This window comes from Aspergillus nidulans, chromosome VI, assembly GCF_000011425.1.
Source record: "Aspergillus nidulans FGSC A4 chromosome VI".
Classification (NCBI taxonomy): domain Eukaryota; kingdom Fungi; phylum Ascomycota; class Eurotiomycetes; order Eurotiales; family Aspergillaceae; genus Aspergillus; species Aspergillus nidulans.
The window spans coordinates 134,826-151,203 of NC_066262.1; the positions used below are offsets into that span (position 1 = coordinate 134,826).

The window sequence follows — 16,378 nt, forward strand, 5'->3', positions numbered from 1 at the left end:
CTGGCCAGCCGTCATGGCGTCGGTCTGGATTACCCTTTTATAGTAGTAATGTACGACGCCTGCTATCCGAGCACTCGCCCATCGCTGGCTAAAAGCGCATGCGCGCCGTCCCCTTGGGTTAAGTAAATGCACCTGCCTAATCCAGGGAATGAGCTGCGGAGAACGATGAGCTAATATGGTTACAATCAAAATTAGCTACAAGTGCCATGGGGGCAAAGCCAGTAATCACAGTGTGACTTCCCGAGTCAGATTGGGAAGGCGCGTGAATCCTGATTGGACAGTTATTTGGTGGATCTTTTTAACTGAGCCTAATTCGCCTCGCCAAAGTTTGCTCCATACGTTATTTGAGTCCAGGCTCAGCCAGGGGGCGTCAACCCGTCCAATCACCGTGCCTTACAACTAACGACCCCGTTTTTTAACCTTTTTAGCGGGTTCAGGGTTTATTAGACCCTTCTCATAGAATACTGTCAGGAACTGGTTTAAATCTTCCCCTTCAGCCGCAGACCTGAAAGTTGAGGGTTAAAACTCTGTCAACAGCCACGGCGTCTCACTTAGGCTCCTGCGGAAGCTTGACGCTATCAAACGCAACCCCATTCATGGGTCTAAGAAGGAGAGCAAGAAAGATCCGAAAATGGCCGCCCTGATTCGGACGCTCTACTTTCTTTACAGTCGTTCTGACAATGAACGGGGAGCAGAGCCGCAGATGCATCTCCACCCCCGCGAGGTCGACTACCCGCCAGGCGCACCACCACCACCACCGCCATATGATACCGTAACCGGCGGTACCAAAGCGGGATTTATTGCGCTGGGCGTCTGCGGCCTCGTTTCGCTCCTGGCAACATCAACGCTCTTCCTCTTCCTCACGTATCGCTTCCTGTTCAGTTCTCGGCACTACGCATGGCCATTATGGCGCAACCAATACGTCGTGCTCATCTACAACCTCCTGCTTGTCGACATGCAGCAAGCGACGGCGTTTATGTTATGTTTGCACTGGGCGGTTACAGAACGGATCTGGTACCCGAGTGCGGCGTGCGTGTTGCAGGGATGGTGGATTCAAACGGCTGACCCGGGCAGCGGGCTGTTCGTTATTGCTATTGCGATACATACGGGCGCAGTGGTGCTGAGGGGACGACAGTTACCGTACCGGACGTTTGTAGGGTGTGTTGTTGGGCTGTGGGTGTTTATTCTCGTGCTTGGGTTCATCCCGGTCGGGCTGTATAAGGAAAATACGTTTGTCATTTCAGAGGCTGGCTGGGTTAGTCTCCTTTTTCATCTTTCCCCGTCTTCAATTTCCGTTTTTTGGAGAGAGTACTAATTCATCCTGGTAGTGCTGGCTAAGTCCCGTGCACGAGCATGAACGTCTCTGGGGCCACTACATCTGGATCTTCCTCTCCGAGTTCGGCACGATCATTCTCTATAGCACATTAACCATCTACCTACGCCGCCGCATGAAGCAGGCGGCTAGAAAGATCCAAACGCATAATTACAACCGGTCGCCGCGTGAATCGCAGGCGTTGAAACGCCTCAACCGCGTCGTCATTTACATGCTCGTCTACCCGCTGTCGTATGTGGTTCTGTCGCTGCCACTCGCTGCGGGCCGCATGTCTACTGCAAGGCATGTTATTCCTAGTCGCGAGTATTTTGCTGTCGCGGGAAGTCTGATGGCCTTGAGTGGGGCATTCGATACAGTCGTTTATACATTGACAAGGAGACAATTGCTGTTGCACACGGAGGGAGGGAGTGGCGGGGTGTTGACAGGGACAGGCCCTGGGCAAGGGGGGAGGATCTATGCGTATAGTCAAGACCATACGTTTCAGACGCATATCAGTACGAAGGGGAGGGATTCCTCGGAGCAGGGCGGGAACGGAAATGGCGGGCAGAGTAATCGGGGGCGAAATCTGGAGAGGGGAAAGACGAGATGGATTGGATGCGCTGGACGGAAGTCTCTGCGAAGGGGAAGGCTGACTTTGACCGACCCGGCGAGAGATGGGAGGGAAGGTTCGATGGAGCAGATTGTGAGGAGTGGGAATGACAGGGATTCTAACAGGGATAGGAATATGGAAATGAAGGAAATGGATAGTGAAGTCTCGGGCGGTGTTAGCGGGGTGTATCAAGAGACGACGTTTGAGATCACGCATGAGGAGGTTGATGGCGACTACCAGCGGAGTTATCAGTACCGTCAATGAGACTTGAGGAAATAACCAGTCTCTCCCTCTCCCACTCATATTTTCGGCGTGTATAACGATGAGTATGCTGGGCCGGCCACAGCTAAGCAGCTGTCGGTCCGCGTACCCGTTGATCCAAGGTCCTTTGTCGGATGCAAGAGCGAGCTATTGTCTCTCTACCGTACTCTGGATTGGATAACCTCGACTGGACAGAGAACTTGGCCCTATCTGTCATCGTCTGCCCTCCAGTTCAATCCTCAGGGCTCCTGAGGTTGAAGGTGGTCTACCTCAAGGGTGGACTAGGGGACTTATGCTTTTGCTGATCATTGAACCTAGTTCGTCAGCGAATCCCTCTTGTACAATAGTCAATATATTGCAGGCTCCTAAACCGGGGTCCTTGGAGGATTTTCATTGAATCACTGAGAAGCGGAATGATATAAAATGGTAACAAGCCCACTTAGAGAAGCGTGCTATATACACAATATTCTATCCAGCTTAGTCGGTTGCTTATCACAACCAAGACCTACCTGTCCAGAGGATTCTGTAAAAATGGGCCTGGAATTGAGGAGTATGGTTCTTGTGAGTCTGGCGAGGTATATGTACAACAGTGCAGTGCTTTATGTGAATTCCAGGATTTATCAGACGGGCTTCAAGGTTCGACGCCCATTATTGGCCGTGGCGACAACTGTAAGCTGTCGAATTTTCCTCCAGCATCATCGTTATGAAGTAAGTTTACCCTACATCCGCGGTCACTAGAGAAGGTGCAACTCGCTGGTCTTTCCTCCTCTCCAACCCGACTGCTTCTTCTTATCTTGCTTTTCTTCTCTTTTCTATTCCACTCTTCTCTGTTTCCCCGCTAGGAACGGTACTGATCTGTAACACGATACGATGGCCTTCTCTATCTTTGAGAACTTTCAAAACATCATCAATGGAGAAAAAACCTCGACTACCGAAAGACGCCACGGCATAAATCCTGCAACAGGGGAGCCAAACCCTGACGTCCCCGTCGCAATCAAGGAGGATGTCGACAGGGCTGTTGTGGCCGCACAGGAGGCCTTCAAAACCTGGATTGATGTTCCTTTTGATGAGCGCCGGAAGGCCCTGTTGGCCTATGCTGATGCAATTGAGGAGTATGTAGCAGACTTTGCAAAGCTTCTTGTTCAGGAGCAGGGGAAGCCTGTAAGCCATTCTATTTATCCTGGGGTCCAGCTCTAAGAGCTTAACTGTACAGCTCCAATTCGCCGCCAACGAAGTCGCCCAGTCAGCCCAGGTCATCCGCTCCGCGGCCGACGTTGCTGAAGGCCTCACGGACGAAATCATTGAAGACAGTGCGGAGAAGAAGATCGTCGTGCGACATATCCCAATCGGTGTCGGCGCGGGAATCATTCCCTGGAACTTCCCTCACTTACTCACCGTTGTCAAGCTGGCGCCCGCTCTGATCACTGGGAATGTGATCATCATCAAGCCATCGCCATTCACACCATATTGTGGGCTCAAGCTCGTTGAGCTGGCGCAGCGGTTCTTCCCGCCCGGTGTGGTGCAGGCTCTGAGTGGTGATGACCGCTTGGGGCCGTGGTTGACGGCGCATCCTGGGATTGGGAAAATAAGCTTTACAGGCTCGTCGGCGACTGGCAAGAAGGTCATGGAGAGTGCCAGTAGGACTTTGAAGAGAGTCACCCTGGAATTGTAAGTTGTCTTGCACATACGTTTTTCCTGGGTGCTAACAACGAGTAGGGGAGGAAAGGACGCTGCCATCGTGTGCGGAGACGTTGACGTTCAAAGTGTCGCACCCCGGGTAAGCCTGGCCTAGAGTGCCAATAAAGTAACGTCACCTACTAACTGCATCAGGTCATCTCGAAAGGGTTCTTCAACTCTGGCCAGATCTGCCTGGCTGTAAAGCGAATCTACGTCCATGAATCCATCTACAATGAGTTCCGCGACGCTGCAGTCGCGTACGCCAAAACTATCGAGGTCGGCCCTGGCACTCAAGAAGGCGTCTTCATGGGTCCACTGCAAAACAGCATGCAGTATGAAAAGGTCAAGGGATTCTTTGCCGACCTCACAAAGGAACAGCTCAGCCTTACCCACCCGGACGGCAAGGCTTTTGACAACAAGGCTGGCTACTTTATCAAGCCCACTATCATTGACAGACCAGCTGAGGACAGTCACATTGCTACGGAGGAGCAATTCGGCCCTATTATGCCTCTGTTCTCCTGGAGTGATGAGAGTGATGTCATTGCCCGCGCAAACAATACACAAATGGGTCTTGGGGCATCGGTCTGGTCGAGGGACCTAGAACAAGCGGCGAGAATTGCAGCAAAGCTGCAGGCTGGGAGTGTTTGGGTCAACACTCATTTTGAAGCTGACCTCAGGGCGCCGTTCGGTGGACATAAAGAGAGCGGCATTGGGACGGAGAATGGCTTGCAGGGTTTGAGGCAGTGGTGTAACTTGCAGACTTTGTATCTTAAGAACTGAGCATCACCTTTCCTAGTTGTAGTCGGCTTGTTCTAGCTTCTCGAGGGAAGACAGGGTACTTGTTATGGGCTATCGTCATTATTAGTTTTAAGTCTCTCATGTACAAGCTGGGCTGTACATACAGTTTGGCTTTCACAGCGGCTTGTTCAAACACGGCATTATACATGACAGCACAATTCTCAGAGCCGGACAGTTTCCCTGACATGAAACAAGCAGAGGGTAAGAAGAGCCTTAGATTCAGTATTGGGGCAATCAAGTTTTCTCGTTATGTGTATAGCCTTGTATGCAAGTACTACTAGCAAGGTTATGGTATGCCTTTCATGATATTAGTTTGTCTCAGTTTAACCTCTTACGAAGCCATGGTAATGATATGTGGTTCCGTCCCCATTCTCGTCAGGTTCATACCTTTGTTCTTCAGGAAAATTATAAGGAGAGGACTTGGCATCGTTTAGTTTGGTTCTTCAGAGAGACATAGTACATCCACGGCAGCCTCTCAAGCTGGCCACTCCAGATTATCTAACAGTCGCGCCTCTTGGGCTGACCGTACCTCTAGGTCACAGCTCTGGTAGTGAAACATCCACTCCAGCATGGCATAGTTTGACGGCTCAATTATCCACGTTTCCTGGACTCCTCGTGCACGTGAAGGACCGGCATCAAGAACTGGCATCTCAAAACTAGGGTACTCAAGTCTTCAAGGATGTCTGTAAGATTCATCATAATTGTGCCAGATTGAGACAAAGAAGAACAAATATCATTAGATACGACTAGCAGCACTGGTTCAATTTCCCGTACTTGACATCCATACTAAAGCTGAACACAAACAACTACAATTCGCCAAGTCAGTCAACGTAAAAGCTGCTGGCATGCCTTGGCCATGTGTGATCGGAGACTTAGCTCCAAATTATAGGGACAGGGGGAGGCGGAACCATAGGACGGTTCTTTTTCTTATTCTTTCCCTTTTTCTTTTTCATCTTCGAGGTGCTGCCGTACAAGCCATCACTAGTGTCAGAGGGCACGGGCTCTGGGACAGGGTACTCCTGGGAGGGGTATTTTCCTTGGGCGTTTTCTGCGACAGGGCCTAGTTCCACAGGAGACCGGGCCCCAGGTGAAACGTCACCGTTACCATATGTCTCGAGATGCGGCTGCGCAGGGGAAAATGTCGCAGCCGGCGGATCAACTTCGACTGAGCTCTCTGCTGTGCATTCTGGCAAATCGCATGTTTCAGGCTTGCCGGGCTCTTCAGGCACGGGAAATGAGGCCGCTTCTTCTGAGTATCCCAGGTCGGCAGGCTCCACATAATTCGCAGAGGACTCTGCGTCATAATCGCTGGCTCTCGTTGGTGCGCTCGACTCAGGCTCGGGCGCCGATTTAGCTGCTATATCAGTCTCGGGCTCCGGTGCAGGTTCAGGTAGTGACTCAAATTCAGTCTCGGGCTTGAGTTCGTTGGCCTGCTCAATGGTACTTTCCAGCTCCGCGATACGAGAGGACAGGATATCAACAGTTAGTTGCAGAATAATCCTGTCAAGAGGAGGACACATTCCTGTTGATTTGGTGAACTCGTCTCGGTGAAAAAAGTGCATGTTCTCTCTGTAGGACTGAACAAAGTACCCCCTGAGATATCTTTGGAACCATACCTCGTCGTGGGGCAGCTTCGTAAACACGTCCACGGCCGTACCAAGTATGTTCTCAAGCGGCGTAAATTCACTGAAATGTTCAATATATCTTTTGGCGAGTGCCTCTAGCACAGGCAGCCCGTATTTCCTAGCTGCCTGGTATGCGAACACACTTCTCCTATATTCCCTGACACGGTCGCAGTTCGAATAGAGTGTCTCGTACTGTCCGGTGTAAAGAAAGTGAACAAATGTGTGACCAATATCCTCGTCAACGTCGGTGAGTGAGACGCTGCCTAGTGGGTGCCATTCGAATTCGCACTTTATCTGGGGTATACATCGGATGTAGTAGGCAGGTATTCCGTAGCTCTTTCTCCCAATTTTGACGATTGCGATGGGGTATTCATAGGGGCTGCTCTCGAGTATATTAGAGGAATATCAAACCCGGTCGAGAAGCCTTTGAGCTTACGATGATGCGGGCTGGTTGTACTCAATACCAGGCAGCTCTGACAGTTGGGCCTCTACTGGTTCAGCCTCTGGCGGTTCGGGCTCAGCAATGAACTCAGCAATGGACTCCGTTGGCATGGGCTCTTCATTGATCGCCTCCGGCTCTGACGGACGCTTTCTCTTGTCCTTCTTCTTTGCCATTATTCAATAGAGAAAAGGTAACATGGAGAAGAAGAAAAAGATTTGAGATGGATAGTAGGCTCCTAGGTTCCTTTCCCCAAGTCCTGGGGATCATGTTCCTTCTTTGTAGTTGATTGGGCTGGAAAAGTGGTATGCACGTATGTGTTGTATTTTTTTAACCCTCATGAACCATGCCTATATGACAAGAAGGGTTATCAGCTATATCTCGCACGACACGTATGATATGTTTGCTTCTTTCGAGGCCGCGCAGCTCCAGCTTACTACTCAGCCAATGAGCAGTATTGTACGACCAAGGAAACAATGCCGAGTCGTCAAATTAATCAAGCAAAGATTCTCTAATGCGGGGGTATCACCAACGGTTTTATCTGCTGATCGGACTCCACACCGTGTTTCCAAGAGTTCCAAACAGAGGTTCTAGATAAGTATACCCTGGTTCAAACAAGGTTTGCAATATCTACGTAGTGCGTACGGAGTTAATAACGGACTTTTCAGGCAGGATACAGTGATTGTTCCAGTTTTATACTCACCAAGCTAAACAATGACTGATGGGACTGCCTATTAGAAAGAGATCACAATGGCAAACAAAGCACTTGACTCCGCGCATTAATTTGCTTTTTTACACTTGACCTGGGTATATTACTACGAGGCAGAATCCATTGTTTGCGCTGGACTGCCTTTAACTAATCTCAGCAGATCAACTCTACCTTCTGCGACAAGCCTTCTTGCGAGCGAGAGACAGCTGCACTTCACGCATTGAATAGCTGCATTTTCTATGAAAATAGGGAAACGAATCACGCAATGCTGATATCTGATCTCTTTAGACTTTGAAGTCTTGTGGTTGCAGAATTCCTAAGGTACGAAATTTCTTATAATTCCTCCTTTGCACATACTGCGAATGTTTCCCTCACCTTCCGGCGCCTTTTCTGAGATTTGGCAGATATACCAAATCAGAGATTCATCATGCCTCAATCTTGAGATTAGGTGCTCGCCGCGGACGGGGTTCCTGTTCTGATATGTCTGCAACCTGGGTTGTTTCAGGGGAAAGCACGCACGATACCGAAAAATGAGCACCTGAATTGTAAAGATATATTACACCATTACAGGATTACCCTGACGTCGATCTAGATTCCTTAACCAACCTGCAGCTACGATTCTTCCTTGCGTCTTTGCCAGCCCTGTGGGAGCGCAGCGGACCCCATCAAATGAGTGGGGGTGACCTCGCCCTCGCTCCCATACACAGAGATCCGGCTACCGGCTCGTAATTTGTGCCCTGAGTATAATTCTCTATTCCTGTGTCTTGAATAATCGTTTTGATGATTCCGCGCTCTATTCTTTTCTAGCTGGTCATCTCCGCTGCTAGATGGAGTAGGACGATCCAGAGACTTTCGGCCTCGTCGCGGGCGTGGGCCAGCCTCTGGTGGACCAAACGGCGGCATTCGAACATATGGCCCCTGTTCTGGAGGCGCATCTTCCATTCCTTCTTCTTGCTCGCTTTCATCAATGACCCAAACCGTTTGATGCGACAGCGGCGGTGATACCTGGCCTTTTACATCTGGGCGAGAACCCAGAGAGGGCGAAGTACGAGGTGTAATTTGAGGCGGCGCTGATGAGCTCGATGGTGTTGCAGGAACTGGCGTTGGTTGACTATCAGGGGGCTGGTTGCGGTACAGTCCAGGTATTTCCTTCTCTAGAATCCGGATAATCTGCAGGGCAAGATTGAGTGCCATGTCATCCTGCTTTGCCGTCGTTAATCTTTTCTTGAGAATCTCTTTCTGAGCCTTTTCATCCTCCTGGAGCTTCTTCAACCCGATCTCTGTTAGTCTTCTGAGGTGTTTTCTGCCAAGCGGATGGTCAGTGAAAAGCAGCCCTTCGTGTGATATCCGCTCTTACATTTGCATATGGATTGAGTCTCGTCCACTTTCAGCATTTTGATAGCTATTTTTCAGCATTTGCAGGGTCACCAGAGTTGCAACCAGATCCATAGAGCCTTGAAGGATCCGCATGTCCATGAGAAGAGGTACTACAGCGCTCTTCTCTTTCCTATACCACTGAAATTGTGTAATCCACTTCTGGACTGAATCCCTAGAGCTATTTTGTAGCAAGGGCGAAAAAATATTTGTGAGTGCTTTAAGTTCCGCGATGATCTGTTTTGCTTCTGACTTGACCTTTCGAATGAGGTTCCTGCGCAATTTGAACGTTTGAGCCATATCTTTTATCTTTTTCGCGTCGTCCATGGTATCTTTGAAGAACATATAAGTTTCAGCTACAATCTCTATTTTTTCGATCACTTTCTTGAGACTCTCTTTTGCATGTTGGATCTCGTGGTATGCACGTTTCAGGCGCTTCGCATAGCGGTAGAGATCTTTTGCGATCGGGTATGCGAGTCCTGTCGCAGAAATAGGGTCCATCATGTGTCGTCACGCATAAGTGTTCCAAAAAGAAGATGGACTAAGGGCCGGCAGAAGATGAGATGGATAGAAAGTCTGCGCGAAGGTCAAGTAAAAGTAGCTCTCAAGTAGCCAGCCTTCAGCTGGGGGGCGTGAACACCCAGAACGAGAATAGGCTATGAGAAAGTTTGGCTATGGTGACGAGCCCAGCCTCATATTAAAGCACCAGCAGGGCCGCAAGAACAGGTTTCTCCCAGGCGGCGCCTCGTGCCGTACCAGTCTCCAATTGAGAATCCAGGTCTTCGTGGTTGGATTTAGGTAGGCTGAAGAGCTACAGCAGCCTGTCTATGTGGCCAATCCTACAACTCCGCCGCTGGTGCGCAGAGACAAATAATGTACCCTATTGAGATGTAATAAAAGTAAGTTGAGTACGGGGTGGCCTTGCATGATATCACCCCACTTCAAACAAGGCCAAAAAAAGAAGCTAGGATGATGTGGGTGGAGAGGACAGAGAAGAGAAGAAAAGCAAAGAAGGAAAAACAAAAAAAGAGTGGAAACCAATCTCAGCCTGCCACGAGGGGAGCCAAATGTCAGAGGAAATATGATCGAGCCTTGGATCAGAGACGAGGCTATGGCTCTTGCTAACTATTCTTCCGTGAGCTTGGTTGCCTCAGTTTTCGCAGCTCACAATGCGGCAGGCTGAATCTAACCCATGTATTCTCGCCAACAGATGGTGCCATGTGATCAGTTTGCTATTGCATTGGCTGCATGGACAACCAGGGTTGCAAGTGGTGCAGATTTATCCGAGAGAGTTGGCTGGGGGAATACAGTCGCATGGCAACTCGGTGGCTGGCCTCGACTTGGTCGGCATATGAGCTACTAAGCAGAGATGGGAATAACGTCGAACTGGGACTCATCGAAAGAATATTATAAACTACTCCGTACAGGATTGCGAGACCATAATATCCTGTATACGGAAAAGAACGACACTTGGAACCACAGGATAAGTATAGCTGCGCCGCAAATGGCGGCTTTGGTTAAATCTCTTAGAACATCCCCGCGAGAATGAGCTCAGCATTATGACGAATTACAAGTCATTCTTTGCCAACCGATCAAGCACTACATTTGTTCTGAACTCTAGTTATGCGCGGATGAACAGTGCATTGACTGAACAACTCGAATACCTAGTCGCGCGGCGTCAAAGTGGCACTGCTCACCCGCTGAAGATGACGGAAAATGGTCCGGACGCCTGTAGCTTTCTTCAATAAGTGTAGGTAAGGTCAATTGTGACCATATTAAGCTTACCTACAAGTCGCCTTCATCCAGCGAGGTATTGTGGGTTGAGCGAGGCGTTAATATAGATTTATTGGCTAGAACCTCAGTCTCTTCTCCCCTGACTGACAGAACCATGACTTCTTTCCCGACTTTATGACGCCAAATTACTGACTATCAATCCGGGGAAGTGCGTCAAGTTAATATTTCACCTCTACCCAAAGTTGAGAGGCCATTTCTTTCCGTTTATATGCCGCAGAAGAATGAACCCGGACAGGTATCTCATTGAACGGTTGCGACAATCGCCAGTAAGCCTGGCGGCTCAGCTTGCTACTTCCAGGCTTCGCTTTGGGTTTCGGCATCGCGACACTAGTCACTTCTATCTTCATGATGGTATTAACAACTTTTCGACTCATGAAGATACTGCAGAGAGATACACCCAGCGCATTGTCCCGTCAACCCTCTCAAGACGCTCTCTGCACCCTGAATGAAAAATGAAGCGACCCGGTCACCATACCGGCTGTGTTGATGAGCCTTGGGCGATGAAACCCTTCCAGAACCTCCCAGGTTGCCGTCGTCCCAATACCAAGCTGCTGCAATATCTCCACCACCGCCGAATATAGTATCCCAATATTACCGTCCTCCACCTTCACTGCGATGCCAATCGCGCCCTCCGCTCCAAGCGCAATTGTTTGGTCTGACACCCGCACAGAAACGCCGTAGCACCCATCTGCTCCGAGCTTACCGACGAGAACGCCCTTGTATGCCTCCATAAGAACTGTGCAGAACCGGCCTTGACCGGCAACCAGCCGCGGGTTCTGAGCCATTGCGCCGAAGATGCGGGACAAGTGTTGGCTCCTTGGTGCTGGAGCCGCGCTGGACACGGCGGCCTCGTCAGCGGACGCTGCGAGACCGCAGTAGACGCGCGCAAGATTCATTAGCGGGAGCGCCGGAGCAGGCAAATTGCACCCGTCAATGCCCCATTCGATATCTTGCGCGTCTAGGCCTGAGAGCTCGGAGAAGACCTGCTGAACCCTGACCTGCATCGGATGTCCGGGGAGATGGTACCCGTCGCTCCGCGTGGTCAGGGCCTTAGCGCCACCGATCATTCCGGCGTGCTTGCCAGAGCAGTTGCTGTGTATAGCGGAGGGTACCAGGCTGGCTTTGATCCAGCCCGCATTGACCGTTTCCGAGAGAGATGCGTGGCCCCCGCATTGCAGGTCTTGCTCGCGGGCATCGATTTTGCGCAGCATGTCTGTCGCCCGCGCGACATGTACATGCTCGCTGCTGTGAGAGGCACACATCGGGGCAACGTCGCCATCGTCAAGGCCATACTGGTCTAGCGCGCCCGTTTCCAGAATGGCCAGCGCTTGTGCCGGTTTTGCAGTAGATCTTGCTAGTGTAACCCGTGAGGGATTACCAACAAAGTAGAGCAGAGTCCCGCTGGCATCGACGACAGCAGCGTGGATATAGTGCATGTTTTCCGTAATGCCACCTCGATCCGTGAAAATGCAGTTGTTTGGCAAGACTGCCATGGCGCACTGTGACCTTGGTTCGGCGATCCTTGGCCTATTTCGCTCGTGCTGTCAAGATTTAGTTCAAGCAGTGTCTTTCGCATCCAAGGTCTCCAAGCTGACATTTTCTCCACCCCTCACTGTGGAAATAGGTTACGTCTATCTCTTTCTTGTGGCGACTAAAGCTAGATCTCGCGAACGCCTTCTCAGAAAAAGAGAAAATCTCTTGTAGAACTATTGTTAGCACACAGCTAGTTCACTGTAACCTGGGCACCGTGGTCCCGTAGAAACTCTACAATGCTGACTAATTTGTCTATGTTTGGTAGACTTGTTAAACCCAACCCACGAAACCCGCCCCAACCCGCCCCGACCCGCCAAGAAATGGGTTGGGTTAGACCTTCTAATTATCTATTGGGTTTTGGATATTTTTGGCTGCCCCAAAGCCCGGCGGAGCAACCCGCTGGGTTGCCAAGATATCTGAATAGGTATATTACTGTATTTAGATTATATTTTCTTACTTAGATAGTTATAATACAGTATTTAAATACAGTATTTTATTAACTATGTAGATCATTGTCTATTAGAGTAATGATATGCATAACTGGGTTATTTTGGGTTATTTAGGTTGGGTTAGAATTATTTGCTAAACCCATGGGCGGTTTACTGTGAAGGTAACCCACCCCAAAACCCGCGTGGGCGGATCAGCTAGGCCTGAAAACCCGCCCCAACCCGTGGTTTAACAAGTCTAATGTTTGGTGTGCAAATGCGAGGGCCAATATGCTTGTCTTGATCAAACTCGCATCCAGCTTCCTAGAACAGCATGACTTGCGCGTCAGGGGCCCGGGACACAGAAGAAAAATTTTAAAAAAAAATAAAAAAAAAAAAAAAAGAGGGGAAAACAGGTACAGCCATAGAGAAGGGGCCGCCTTTGAAGTTAACTAATGTCAAGACTCTCCTGATGTCGAAAGCTATCCAAGAGTGTAAAAGTCCAGTGGGTATACTCTCGGGGGAGCACAGGGTCCTCAATGCGCATTGAGCATTATTATTCTTTTTTATTATTATTTTTCATTGCTGGTTCTGGACAGATTGAGACTAAATCAACCTGGTACGACAACCTGGCGTGGCTGGGGTCTATATCTGTATTTTCACGATGGATAGAAAGAATAAGCCATCACCCTAGCCTCCCATATACCCTGGACATGCTTCAAGGTGATCCCTGGATCTGATCAAGAGGACAAGAGATGCTCCAGAGCCTTCAGAGCTGTAGCTGCCCGGGAAATGGCATCGAAAACCGAAATACTCCGTACGTAGGAAACGTGTTGACTGATAACGGCCGAATCGCTGGCAGAGGCTCAACTATGATTCTCAACGGTATAGATGACATTTCATATTATCTGAAGTAGAGAATTATGTTCGATTGTACATCTCAGTCTATTTCTTGCCCGTGCTCAACTTGCGCCGCTTGCTCTTGTGCTTTGGCTGTAGCGATTCCGCGTAAACCTTGAAAAAGTCGACTGGTTCTTGTGGGTGTCCTCCAGTCACGTCGTGGAACGCAGTCGTACAGATGTAATTGGTCTTTCCCTCTCGCACGAGGGAATAATATTCCAAGAGATACTGGAGCTCCGACTCGTCACTGTCGGACTGCGCCTGGAGGACTTTCAGCGCTTCTTTCCTGTACGGGTGTTAGCGAAATTTGTCTGGGAGAGTAAAATCACAAAAGGCGAACGCACTCCGAAATATCCTCAAACTTCAGCTCCTGTCCGAGAGCATTACTGGCCGCGGTGGCCAGCTCATCGCCGGTGGTGAGCATGGGACCCGTCAAGACCATCAATTGGCCTCTGTGCTGGTCGCTGAATCCGTGCTTCCCTTCCCCGGTCAAGACATGGGCGACAACTTGCGAAACGTCCTTGGTCCTGTCAGCTCAGGTCCCGACTGCATTCGGCTCAACCTTACACCTAAAGCGATCGGGGCGAACTTGTTGTTCTTGCCGACCGGAAGAGGAAGCTTGCCCTGTTCCTGGGCCTGTTTGGAGTAGATCAGCAGATTCTCTGCATAGAACCCGGGCCTGGTAACAACGGTTAGCCGCGAATTCGATTCCGGTCAAGGAAAGCCGGGGGAGTAATACCGGATCACAACGGGCGAATGGCCCGTCGAGGTGCTGGCGTCGCCCTTGGAGGCCATAAAGAGCGCTTCCAGGTCGATGAACTGGCGCAGGTTCGGCTGCTTGTCGCGCTCGGCAAGGTCGCACCCTGCAGAGCTCAAAAAACACACATTAGGAATCCCCGCCTGCTTTGTCGCCTCGATCAACTCGACTGTGATGTCATATTTCTTCTTGTGCGCGGGTGGGATCAGGCACATCACGTCCGCCTTGAGCTCCTGGAGAGAAGAAACCATCGTCTTCAGGTCGCCAGGCTTGTGAGGGACGATCTTGGCACCGAGGCTCGACAGTTCCTGGGCCGATTCAGAGTCAGGGTTCAGACTCAGGCCTGCAACAGACCCGATCTTCTTTTTAAAGGTGTCATCGGTGAGGAGAAGTTCGGCGATCAGAAAGCCGGTATGGCCATCGACGGCCGTGATGGCGATGGAGCGAGACATTTTTTAATTTTCGAGTGATGTATCTGGACGACAGGTATGTGGTTGACCTTAAGTACTGGACGTGGTCTCTCCCTGTACTTATAATTTCGTTGGTGAATGGTTATCCAGAGCTTACCCGTGGGAATGCCGCGTTTGACATCCTGCAGTGGTCATCATGATGCAACCACCAGAAATCATAATGATGCCGATACAACCTCCCCCACATCCAACAATTGGCGAGGCCTACGAAGATCTAGAGTCTGTCATCTGGTAACCAGCAGTTGCCGGATTCTACATAGCGGTCGATCTGCTACCGGGAATCGAGATTGTCGATCCTCGTGGCATGTCTGACTTGGAGATGTTTTAGGGTTTTGCTCACCCTCTGTGTACTTATTGTATTCCTCCCCCCTCACCTTGATTGCGACAACCCAGGACTCTTTCGGTCAGGTATATTATTGACAAGAGAACGCAAGCCAGTCTGAACAGCGCTGACAATACCTCCTGGTATCTGACTTTCCCAGCCTCCTTCGCAATCTATGAAGAGTCGGGATCTATCCAGGTACAGGGTCATCTTCCCACTTAAGGACCTTACCATTTGAGTGTTTCTGGTCTACCAAGAAATAATAAAAGTTATTTAAAAAGAATTATAGTCTTTTGATGATCATAAAATTTCTCGAAATTAGATCATCTTGCTTCGCTGGCCCTGCTCAATGGGTACAATGTACCATTGTGTCTGGTTCGGTCGCGAAAGAATTGACAGGGGGATCGGAAGGGTTTCATTTAGGACACAGCAGTATAGGTCTTTTCAAGTAGGTCAAAATGCTACCGCAAGCCAATTTCCAGCGGCATAAGGAAACCGAATTGTCGCAGATATCTACCGATCCAGACGGAGCTCGCGGCTGAACTTCGTCCAGTCCACGACATTCCTAGGCCTAGAGAATAACACAACAATGTTTCCTAACTTATGAGGGTTGATTCCGTGAAGATAAGAGCACGTATTCTGATAGGGGGTTACGGAGGTCCATATAACTATATAAGATTGCGGGCTATAATGACTGCCTTTGGACTTTAGCAGATACCGTAGGGGAAGTATAGACACTCCGCACAACGTATTCACAGAAGCTGGATACAGTCACCGATCAGATTGATTTTTCAGATCAAAACGCTTGATACGAGCGCCAGCCATTTCGAAAGAATCGCTATCATCTGCAGTGAGCTGGAAAGCAATAATTGGCAGAGTACCGGGGACCCTAGATCTGAGAAGGCACCCTACATGAGTTCATAATGATGGAATGGCACCGACGCACCGCGATCATATGCGACACGCAGGATTGAAACTCTTTATAGACTTCAATGAGAGGATCTGAAGTCCTTTGGGTCGTCGAGCCGGTGGTACTCGGCGCTCATACTACTCATGGCCCTGGGGTTCTCTCCGCGTCGGGCTTGAGCAGTTGAATTAGCACACTCACGATATATATCCACCATCATCATTGTGGCATTGTTACATCGTTAGGCAAGTAACAAAGTAATATCTCCATGACGGCAAGTGCATGTTCTCACCGGAGCTTCCGGTATCGAGATTCTATAGCATCCACGACAGCAGGAGACTAGACCATAGATCACAAATGTCGCCGGAAACATAAACTCTTCTAGAACGTATCAAGCCATCATTAGTATTCATGATCCATATAATTCTAATTCCAGGCAAGAAGTGCCTGAAGTTATCAGTATCC

The 16,378-nt window shown here is 49.7% G+C and overlaps 6 protein-coding genes across 6 annotated transcripts, besides 1 other annotated feature; 2 read left to right on the forward strand and 4 right to left on the reverse strand.

Annotated features, from left to right (window-relative positions):
• Nucleotides 1–16,378: part of a sequence feature (contig 1.170 861..216503(-1)) that runs on past both edges of the window.
• ANIA_09199 (protein gprE) lies at nucleotides 546–2,654 on the forward strand. Its single transcript, XM_677376.2, has 2 exons — nucleotides 546–1,255; nucleotides 1,329–2,654. Exons 1-2 carry the CDS (start codon nucleotides 632–634, stop codon nucleotides 2,184–2,186), a joined length of 1,482 nt encoding a protein of 493 aa, XP_682468.1. The 5' UTR covers nucleotides 546–631; the 3' UTR covers nucleotides 2,187–2,654.
• ANIA_09198 (aldehyde dehydrogenase family protein) lies at nucleotides 2,715–4,640 on the forward strand (the record flags this gene model as incomplete). The annotated part of the gene is made up of 6 exons (XM_677375.1): nucleotides 2,715–2,758; nucleotides 2,798–2,852; nucleotides 3,075–3,344; nucleotides 3,397–3,851; nucleotides 3,900–3,960; nucleotides 4,014–4,640. The coding sequence occupies 6 exons, from the start codon at nucleotides 2,715–2,717 to the stop codon at nucleotides 4,638–4,640; spliced, it is 1,512 nt and encodes a 503-aa protein (XP_682467.1).
• ANIA_09197 (uncharacterized protein) lies at nucleotides 5,373–6,898 on the reverse strand (the record flags this gene model as incomplete). The annotated part of the gene is made up of 2 exons (XM_677374.2): nucleotides 5,373–6,662; nucleotides 6,720–6,898. 2 exons carry the CDS (start codon nucleotides 6,896–6,898, stop codon nucleotides 5,531–5,533), a joined length of 1,311 nt encoding a protein of 436 aa, XP_682466.1. The 3' UTR covers nucleotides 5,373–5,530.
• On the reverse strand, nucleotides 8,044–9,306 carry ANIA_09196 (uncharacterized protein; the record flags this gene model as incomplete). The annotated part of the gene is made up of 2 exons (XM_677373.1): nucleotides 8,044–8,734; nucleotides 8,789–9,306. The coding sequence occupies 2 exons, from the start codon at nucleotides 9,304–9,306 to the stop codon at nucleotides 8,044–8,046; spliced, it is 1,209 nt and encodes a 402-aa protein (XP_682465.1).
• On the reverse strand, nucleotides 11,022–12,092 carry ANIA_09195 (asparaginase; the record flags this gene model as incomplete). Its single annotated transcript, XM_677372.1, has 1 exon — nucleotides 11,022–12,092. The coding sequence occupies one exon, from the start codon at nucleotides 12,090–12,092 to the stop codon at nucleotides 11,022–11,024; it is 1,071 nt and encodes a 356-aa protein (XP_682464.1).
• ANIA_09194 (protein cetL) lies at nucleotides 13,437–14,666 on the reverse strand (the record flags this gene model as incomplete). Its single annotated transcript, XM_677371.2, has 4 exons — nucleotides 13,437–13,743; nucleotides 13,802–13,977; nucleotides 14,025–14,136; nucleotides 14,197–14,666. 4 exons carry the CDS (start codon nucleotides 14,664–14,666, stop codon nucleotides 13,503–13,505), a joined length of 999 nt encoding a protein of 332 aa, XP_682463.1. The 3' UTR covers nucleotides 13,437–13,502.

Bases quoted from the DNA above. Each gene is read 5' to 3' on its own strand.
- ANIA_09199 (XM_677376.2), top strand. From the start codon at position 632: ATGGCCGCCCTGATTCGGACGCTCTACTTTCTTTACAGTCGTTCTGAC. The intron at 1,256-1,328 runs GTTAGTCTCCTT...TCATCCTGGTAG, and splicing joins TCATTTCAGAGGCTGGCTGG to TGCTGGCTAAGTCCCGTGCA.